The sequence below is a fragment of the Euprymna scolopes genome, chromosome 44, assembly GCF_053919585.1.
Source record: "Euprymna scolopes isolate OS-2025 chromosome 44, ASM5391958v1, whole genome shotgun sequence".
Taxonomy (NCBI): domain Eukaryota; kingdom Metazoa; phylum Mollusca; class Cephalopoda; order Sepiida; family Sepiolidae; genus Euprymna; species Euprymna scolopes.
This window is the reverse complement of record NC_136525.1, coordinates 35,893,842-35,904,252: the sequence shown is the minus strand read 5'-3', so window position 1 is coordinate 35,904,252 and position 10,411 is coordinate 35,893,842. Positions and strand designations below refer to the sequence as shown.

At 34.3% G+C, this 10,411-nt stretch overlaps 1 protein-coding gene across 1 annotated transcript; it reads right to left on the bottom strand.

Moving 5' to 3' along the window:
• Nucleotides 1-911: 911 nt before the first annotated feature.
• Nucleotides 912-9,221, bottom strand: LOC145268793 (uncharacterized). Its single transcript, XM_080124407.1, has 2 exons — nt 9,085-9,221; nt 912-2,023 (listed from the first exon to the last, which is right to left on the bottom strand). The coding sequence occupies exon 2, from the start codon at nt 1,993-1,995 to the stop codon at nt 1,129-1,131; it is 867 nt and encodes a 288-aa protein (XP_079980533.1). The 5' UTR covers nt 1,996-2,023; nt 9,085-9,221; the 3' UTR covers nt 912-1,128.
• Between the last annotated feature and the right edge of the window lie 1,190 nt (nt 9,222-10,411).

Below are 10,411 nucleotides of genomic sequence, written 5' to 3'. Positions count from 1 at the left end.
GATTGAAGAAAAAGAAATCAAACCACTGGTTTCTCCTGTTTAAGAGAAAGAGAAGTCGGCTCGCTATCCCGCTTTAAGAGAAAAGACGTTAAAAATCGCAAGTTTAAACACTTGCGATTTTTAACGTCTTTTCTCTTGACGCGGGAATAGCGAGCCGACTTCTTTCTCGCGTTCAAAACTTCCAACAAAATGGCGCACACATCTCCTTTTATCAATCGAAAGGCACGCATTCAACACGTGATATAACAAGCAGTAGCAGCACAAGATACACCAAAAAAAGTGGGGGGGGTGTAAAGAAGGGGAGGGAGAGAGAAGGAAAGACAGAAGGTGGAAAATAAAATTTCTACACTTTTAATTGAGTGAATAAATAAACCCAGGAAGCCTCCACAGCGTTGTTGAAAGTGCCCATTTAAGTCAAGGATGCCTCCAGAGCATTAATAAAACCAAGTTTCTTTCGTTTGTTTGTAGAGAAAGAACAGCAGTAAAGAAATTAGAAAATAAATGCGAAGTTAGCGTTTTCAATTTGAAAAAAAAAATGTCGACTCATTTCCTGGGCTGTATTAATACATGATAACATTAAAAACCGTGTTTAATTCTTAATAACATCGAATGATTCAAATAGCCATATTATTTTCAAATAAAGAATTTTCTTTTCTAAATTTTAGATATTACTTTAACAGGTTACGCTGATTAAAAAGTACCAACGTTGTATGAGTTTGTTGTGTATTTTTGAAGTTTCACAAACACATAGATAATTACCCTCTATACAATATATGAAAGTAAGAATGTTTATTAACTTCTTTCATGTCTCTGTATGTGATACTCAGAGGTGTATATTTTCTTCGCTTCTGATTGGCTGAAAATGTTGACGTTTAAATTAGACAAAAAAAAAAAACTGAAGACAAGAAAAATATTTTGTTTTATTTTTTTGTGATTTATTTTATGGAACCTTCAATTCAATAATAATAATAATAATAATAATAATAATAATAATAATAATAATAATAATAATAATAATATGGAACAGTCTGTAATAGTAAACTTGGATTAATTAACTCTTTTATATGAGCAAGACGTTCAAGAATTTCAGACGAAACATCTGTACAGGAAAAAGGATTTTGTGATCGCTTAATTGTAGTAGTTATTGTAGTAGGAGTCGTTCATCCACCAGGGGTCCATGTATCGTCCCTGCATGTCCATCCAGCGTCCCTGCATATCCATCTGCCAGTTGGAATAGTCCATTCCGGGATAGTCCCATCGGCCGTACCAATAGTAGTTCTGGTAGGGGTAGTACATCTGTCTGCCATACCAGTTGTACCAATAGGGGCTGCAGTAGCGTCCCTGCATATCCATCCAGCGTCCCTGCATATCCATCTGCCAGTTAGACATGTCGAAGTATCTCTCTGGGTAGTACATGTAGTAGTAGCTATAGTACCCGGGGTTGTTGCCGGAGCGGTTCCAGTGGTTGTAATAGTGATAGAACGGGTTGCAGTAACGTCCCCACCTGTCCATGTAACGTCCGTACATGTCCATGGAGTAGTTAGACATGTCCATCCATCTCTCCGGGTAGAACATATGGCGGCCGTAGGAGTAGTTGGGATAGTAACCGTGTCTGTTGTAGTTGAACATCATCCATTGGCTGTACGGGTTGCAGTGGCGTCCCTGCATGTCCATCCAGCGTCCGTACATGTCCATCTGGTAGCCAGACATGTCCATGTACCTCTCTGGGTAGTCCATCCATCGGTTGTATCTGTTGTACCTATCACCGTCCATCATCCAGCCGTAATTGAACATGGATCTTCCGTAATAACGGTCGTAGTCGTTGTATCTTCCATAGTAGTCGTAGTACCTGGGGTCGACCATTCTTCCCTGGGAGTCCATGTATCTTCCTTGGAAGTCCATGGTCATACGGGACATCGGCTCCATCATACCGCGGTTTCTGTTGCGGTACATGTTGCCGTAGAAGTTACGGAATCGGTTCATGTAACGGTTCATGGTGGTGACGTTGGGACGAAGACGAAACCTGTGAAAATATACCAGAAAAAATAAAAAGATTTTATTAATTATTATTAAAGTATTCATTAAAAAGGATTAATTATTATTGAAGACTGCAATATAAAATTTATGCATAGGCACGATGCTTCCGGTCGCAAACATTCCATTCAAAGGCTCTTACACACCATATGGAATAATCCAACTAATACAAATATGCCAGCTAATTGAAAGAAACATTGTGTTATTCATCCATCCAAACAAAGATTTTATTAACCATCCTTATATATATATATATATATATATATATATATATATATATATATATTATATAAACCATCCTTGTTCTGCTAATGTACGTGTTATGTGATCAGTAGTTTAATAGTTTATCGGTTAAATATTTAGGCACAAACATACATCTACTGTTTTATTTGTATAGATCAAGGTTGATCATTTAGATACTACTTTACTATCTATGATTTTAGCTACGAAAAATTTCTAGCAGCAGAAACGCCAATGGCAAGGAGGGACTGCTGTGGCATGGAACTTTGAAGAAGTTAGAGAGGGAAATAGCTGTTGGATTCTGTCCAGGTTTTTGAATCAGACGAACTCGGAAAATGCCAGATTTCCCCAAAGAATAACAAACGAAACAATGAAGTAAATATGTGCCAGAAATTGATCGGGTTATGACGTAAATCCTGAACAAAGTGACAATGCAAATTCCGATTTTTGAAATGACAATAAAAACGGATGATTTTGCGTCAACAGATGCAAAGACGAGTCCTGCAGATGATACGTGAGTAATCGCATTTCTTCGCCGCCACACCACGCACCGACCACATCTCTCTATTTCCACAACCGACGCATAAACATGTTTAGTAAACACAGAGAAATTGTATTTGTTATTGAACACGGCAGATATTAAAAAAACATGTGTCACTAGGGTAAAGAGAAATCGGTAGATAAGAGCATATACATCCGCAAGTATTTAAAAGATGAAGCTGATAACATTTATACATACATTATCTACACTCCCTCCTGATACAACACAGCGGCCTTCTACAGATGACTTCTGATAGTGTTGTCTCCCATAATGGAGCTACCGCCAGAAAAAAAATACATATTCATACTGTAACAGAGCGCAGACGTATGACAGCTGTATGAAAAAGAAGAAATTATGAAAAGAAGAACGTGTGCACATGGGTGACGTCACAGCCGAGGCGTGAAGTCATGCGTGGCCGAAGGAGGAATGAAGTTCTTTTGTTACAAACCTGAAACAGCGAGTTGAAGTTCGTTCCTCCTTTTTTATGTTCCTTGCAACTGAGTTTACAACGTATTGGGTCCTTACGTGGTAACACGTGTGTAAACGGGCATAACGTTATAATACCAAAATCAGCCCGGCAGAATCAATGCCATTTTTGAGGCTGTCTTGTTTCTCTGCCGGTCTGAAATATGATTCTGCGTAGTTCTCGATTTATGAGAAAGGATTAGTTTATTGCTAATTGTTTGAGACGTTTTTAACGGAAAATGCCGATAGGGTTGCTCAAGCAATTTTTGTTTGACCACAAAGCTCTTCCTCTAGAGTGCTTTGATTTTAAACTCCACTTTCGATATCTTATGTCTAGTCTCTTCGGCATTAATAACTCGACTCTCGATATAATCTATATATCTATAAAAGTGAGATCGTGTGTACAGTGATGACACTTCTCAACCTATATACTCAACGAAGTTTTTATCTACAGACTTAAAATTTGGTATATAGAATGTTCAGACATGTAGTAAACTTTTTAAGCGTCTTTCATCCGGAAAAAAGTGGCTTAGGAGTCAAAATTGAAAAATTGGCACGCAAGGGTCATCAGTGTTTTATCTGTTTGTATACTGTTTCACGAATACGCATGCGCGAATCGTTCACATGACAGATTCCTTATGTTTAGAATAAGTAGATTTGAAAACATCTGTTAAAGATTTTTCAAGCTGGTCTAATTGCTATCGTACTTCACTAAGTATCTTTAGGTTTTGGTCTCAATCTCAGCTCTGGTATTATTTTTCCTTACAAGAAGTGAACTGTTTAGAAAAAAAAACATAAGACTCGCATGCACATGTCTCAGTTTCTGTATGAATAAAACTATGATATTTATACGTATCTTACCGGCCTGCTGTTTATTTATATTACTCGAAAGAGTTTTAATTGCTTTGTGTACCTTACCCCATGCAAATTTGCCCATAATAATTATAATTTTGCATTTTTTAGTTGTTTTCGCGAAGCAATTTCTTTCCTGACCAAAAGAGAGTACTCCTACAAGATATTAATTTATTGCGGACTATTATCCTCTTTCTTAGTTGTTGTTTCACGACGTTTCGGCCAACCATTCCTCTGGCCTTCGATGCAGTTAGGAGATTCGGAGTTCCTACCCGTCGCGGTTATCACTCGATGAAGGCCAGAGGAATAGTTGGCCGAAACGTCGTGAAACAACAACTAAGAAAGATGAGGATAATAGTCCGAAATAAATAAATTAATAAATAATACTCATCTCAATAATGAATTACAATTAAAATAATATATCCTTCAAGATAATTATCCTTGTAATCCTCCTTAATAATTTCAAACATCGTGATGTGCTTTATCTTCGCTTTTAAAACAATATTTTCTTCTTGTTGCAATGAAATTAATTTCATTGAAAATTGTCGTCTGCTGACAGTTGATTGCTGATTGGTTATTTTCAGGTTTCGATCAGTGAAGGGACGATAGCAATATTTTTTCCGATTTCGATACAATTACCGATTCCAATTCTTTATAAATCTTTCAATATTTAGAATGTAACTATTTTTCCAATTACCATGAAAAGAAAACACATGTTAAATGTGCATATATTTTCTAAAACGTAGAAACACACCCATGAAATGGCAGTGATCTATAGATATTAGTTTTACTGGTAGTTTTAAATCAGCAAACATTGATTATTTTATTGTTATTACCAATAATAATAATTATTATTAGTGGAAGATTTTGTCTTAAACAAAATAAAATAATAAAGATAATTAAAGGAATCGCTTTGGGTATCAGAAAATAGGCACAGATTTTACGATTCTGATACCGATTCCAATACATCCAAAAGTTCCGATTTTTCCGATTCCCTATTCCGATTAATCGTCCCAACACTAGTTTCGATATAAAGTTATTATTTATAATAACCTACAAAAAACAAGTTCATCTCATATTTGGAACTCGCTAAGCGATAGTTACTTTGCTTTGCGGCATATCAGACCTTTTCGTTATCAAAAGTTGAACACAATTGTTGCGTGAAACGTTTCATTTTTATGCTTCAAATCAAATAGTTATTCCTGGTGCTATCAAGTCAAGCTGCCTTATGATACTGGCTTCCTAATCTCAAATGTACCAAACATTTGTGTTTTTGCTTTTTTCCTTTATTTTTGCAAAACTCAGTCATGTTCTGCAAGATTTAAAACAAAAACAATAATTTTCTTCGAAAACCCAACCAAAAAAAATCCTATAAATAAATATTTGAAAACATAAATAACTTGAAGCATAAAACCATTGTTTTCTTTCTAAAATTACCAGATTCGGCATTAAATAACCCAAAAATGGTTGATATATCGTTAAAAAAAAAATAGACAAAATTCTATGAATAAATATTTGAAGATATAAAAGAACTTGAAGCATAACTTTTCGCAAAATTACTGGATTCGTCACTGAATAAATGGAAAAGTGTCGATATGCTGTGGAACAAAACAACCAAATCTATCAAGTATTTATTTAGTTTATCGATTGGTATTACGACAATCAAATCAAATCAAATTTATTTGGCAAAAATTGCAAAGTGCAACACACCAGGCAAAGAAATAGGTAGAAATTCTCTACCTATATAAAAGCTAGGTACGGCTAACGATGGAGTACTGTTGCGACATCTAGGCAGGAGCTGCTAGAAATCTTATCCTGCCATGACAGATTTCAAAATAGACTTCGTAGCTTAGTTGGGAGGGTGCCCTTTTCTCTTTCCTGCAGCCTCTCTCCCACAGAAGAGACGTTACGAGTCTGTCTCTGTTTTATCGTTATATTCATGGCAAGTACTCGTCTGAGCTTCAATCTATGCCCCCCCCTTCGCCAAACTTTCACGAAAAACACTCGTCTAGCCAAAACCACTATCAATAATTTCTCACACTCTGTGCCTAAACCTAAATGGAGATTCCAAGAACAAAGCTTCTTTCTTAGAATTGCACGCATGTGGAACTCTCTTTCATTTGCTTGTTTTCCAGCAAACTACAATCTGATTGGTTTCAAGTCAAGTTTTTGATGAACCATCCCCCTAAGTAATCCAATTTACAAAATTCCACTACTTATGTCTACTACGCTATAATCATATTGACTAATGTATACCCATTAACTCTTATCCTCGAGTGGCCTTCGGGCCTTGATGATTGGTGATTATTGTGTAAAAAAAAAAGAAAAAAAGCTATTTACATTCACACACAATCTGAATGTTTATCGAAACAGATTTAATATGAACATAGGTGTGTCATCGTTATGATCTCTGACAAGCTGTTCCACGCCGAAGAAGCTCGGGCAAAGAATTCCGCCTGCCTACTGTTGAGTCGAAAGCGGCGTCGGCAAACCGTTTGTCATTTTCCATGAAGATCCAAAATTGGCGCTGGGGATAAAAGCTTCTTGAAACGTAGAATTATTGTCGTTGTCGGAAAGAGAAAAACGATTATATGTTTGCCAAAAATTAAGATCTTAGTAATTTAAAAATGAATTGTCCTAAAATCGAGTAAACAAATTACAAAGCGTCTTAAATAAGTTATCAGATTTTTGTACAGGCATTTAAAATTGACGTAGACTCTTTAAAATTGACGTAGACTCTTTAAAATTGACATAGACTTTTTAAAATTAACGTAGACTTTTTAAAATTGACGTAGACTCTTTAAAATTGACGTAGACGTTTTAAAATTGACGTAGGCTCTTTAAAATTGACGTAGACTTTTTAAAATTGACGTAGACTTTTTAAAATTGACGTAGACTCTTGAAAATTGACGTAGACTTTTTAAAATTAACGTAGACTCTTGAAAATTAACGTAGACTCTTGAAAATTCGGTATGTAGTTCCAGAATAATGCTTACAATTTAAATTCTGAGACGCCAGAATTAGCATCACATCTTAAATTGTATTTACGTTAAGCATTTTAAAATATTGTGACACGTTTAATGTGTGATTTTTTTTTTTTAATTTCAGGTGAAGAGAATGTCATAAGGAGTTAAAGTGGGGGCAGAAAAAAGAGAGAAGAGAGACAGGGAGAGCAAAGAGATGAAGAGATCAAAAGACAGAGAGGTCAGATTCGATATAAAGAGAAAGAAAAGGAATATATATATATATATATATATATATATATATATATATATATATATATATAAAAAGAGAGAGAGAGAAAGAGAGAGAGAGAATGGTAAAGGGATGGCAAACAACAGATATATATGGGATAAATAGCTAAATATAGACAGATAATGATATATATATATATATATATATATATATATATATATATATATATATATAAAGAAAAACAGTGAGTGATTAGATGGGTAAAGGAAGAACGGCAGTAACAAATAATAGGAAATATAAGAAAAGGAAAATTGGGAGGAGGAGGAGAAGAAGAGAGAGGCAGAAATTAACTTATTAATAAAGATCAAGAAAGAGAGAGATAAAGAGAGAGAGAGAAAGAGAGAGAGAAAGAGAGAGAGAGAGAGCACGACTAAGAGAGATAAGTAGATGCAGAAAGATAAGAGATAGAAACAAAAAGAGTTAAATAAATGAAAAAAAAAAAAACCGATAGATCGATATAGAGTTAGGGTTAGGGAGGGTGATGGTTGGTTGGTTGCTTTTGTTTTACGGCATATCAACCTTTTTCAGGTTATTTAATGCCGAATCTAGTTATTTTTAGGAACGATTTTTAATGGAGTATATTTGTTTGTTTTTTTTAAGTCGGATTCTATTTAACCCATAGTTGGGACCCTAGCAGGAACTACCACTCCGGGTCAGAGTGGACCTGGGAGCAATGGCAATTAAAGGGTGGATCCACACTCCCCAAGGCCCGCAAGGTGGGGCCTCACCATCGGATATAGTTTTAGGTCATATAGGTAGGGTGAGTTCCGAATCGAAAACTTCGAAGAGAAATAGAACAGGAGGAGAAAGAGAGATACTATAGAAAACATAATTGTAGAGCGAGAAAGTAAATAAAGAAAAACGATCAACGTGAAAGGAAAAAAGAGAAAGAAAAGTTAAAAGAGAGATAAATTCAGAAAGGTGTAAATAGAAAATGAGAGAGAGAGAGAGAAAGAGAGAGAGAGAGAGAGAGAGAGAGAGAGAGAGAGATAGCATATTTTCAAACTCTATCTCTCCCGAAACATGGCAGAGTGGCGCCAGGGGCCTCAAATAATTGGATTTTTATGGACCGGTCTTTAGCCGGTTAAAATAAATATAAGGGGTAAAAAAAGGGGTAAAAATTGAAAAAAAAAAAATTATTACACATTTTGTACATTTATCTTAGTTTATTTTTAAGTACTTCATATGCGCGTCATATTGGTACAGTGGTAACGTCACCAGCTCTGAATGCTATAGATTTGCTTTCAGTTTCGATTCTAGCTGATGGCGCCAAATTACATTTTTTTTTCTTTTGAAATGACGACTCTATGATAATATATACGAAACTGGACAAATTAAAATATCATATTTAAGCGTATTTTACGACCGAGCAAAGCCCCCACCCTGCTTGTTATATATATATATATATATATATATATATATATATATATATATATATATATATATAGAGAGAGAGAGAGAGAGAGAGAGAGAGAGAGAGAAAGATTAATAGATAAGAACACATTAGGATAGATAGTTAGATATGAAGATACTTGGATAGATAGATAGGAATTAACAGACTGGGATAGATAGATACATGCGTATACATACATGGATACGTAATGCATACATAGATTCATATTCATGCCTACATAAATAGAAAGAAAGAGTCAAGATCAATGTAAAGAAACCAAGAAAAAATAGTCGCATCAACTCACCTGACAAGCGAACGACGAGCGCTGGTGAATAGCAGGGCGGCTCTCGGTGTGAGACAGTCAACCCCGGCCGATCAGCGTCTTTATATAGGAACCTCAACGATGGGTGTAACGCTTCTATCCCGTATGAACGTCAAATAGAGTAATAAATAAATTAAAAATTAATAAACGGAAATAAAAGCAATAAAAGTCGAAACGCAATGGACTAGTTAATTACATGTAAGTGGAGGGAGAGTATGAGTTAAGGAGAAGGGGGGAGGAGACGAGAATGGTCTACCATTAAAATATCATTTGATGGAGTTTAATGTGATAGGCAATGAGATGGAGGCGAGAAATTACGCGTGCGATGAATATTTGCGTTTTGTTTTCGCAATTAAGTGATCACCTTAAAAACAATGGCAGTTCATTGCCTTTTTGGTACGCTTGTCTTCAAAAGATACACAGAAGAAGGAAATAGTCTCCCAGTTATATATAAAAAAAATAATTAAAAGGCCGTGTACAAAGAAAAGGTCACAAAATAAAAAAAAAATATTACAAAAAAGCCACAAAATCCGAAATCATAAAAATCGGTCACAAAAGTCAAAAAGTCAAAAAACATAAAAGAACACATGAATTAAAAGTCACAATAATTAAAAAGTTACAAACGTAAAAGTAACAAAAACTAGAAAGTCACAAATATTAAAAAAGGTTACAAGGATTACAACGTCATAGAAATCAAAACGCTACAAAAATTAAAGTTACAAAAATTTAAAAAGTAACAACAATTAAAATGTAACAAATGTCACGGAAATTACAAAGATTCAAAGAGATAAAAATTAAAACGCTTAAGAAATTAAAAACTTACAAAAACATTAAAGTTAAAAAATTAAAAAGCCACAAAATTGTACAACTCATAAATTGAGAAGTCGCAAACATTAAAAGCCACAAAAATTAAAAATCACAATGTGACAGAAATCAATAAATTACAAAAATTGATGTTACAAAAACCCAAAAAATTATAATCACACAAAATAAAAAAGTCACAGGGAAAAATTATATAATTATAATAGTTAAAACACAAATAATTAAAAATTACAACATAACATATATAACATTATATAATTATAATAGTTAATAACGTAGAAAAGTAAACCAAAAAGAAATTTACAAAAATCAAAATGTCAAAAATACATTAAAAGTCACAAAAGTCTTAAAATCACAAAAAGTAAAAAATGACACTAATAAACATTACTCATAAATATCACAAGTCACAGCATAAATTTAAAAAGTTACGTGAAATCAAAATGCCACAGAAAAATAAAAGAAATACTGAAAAGAAACGAGTCGCAAG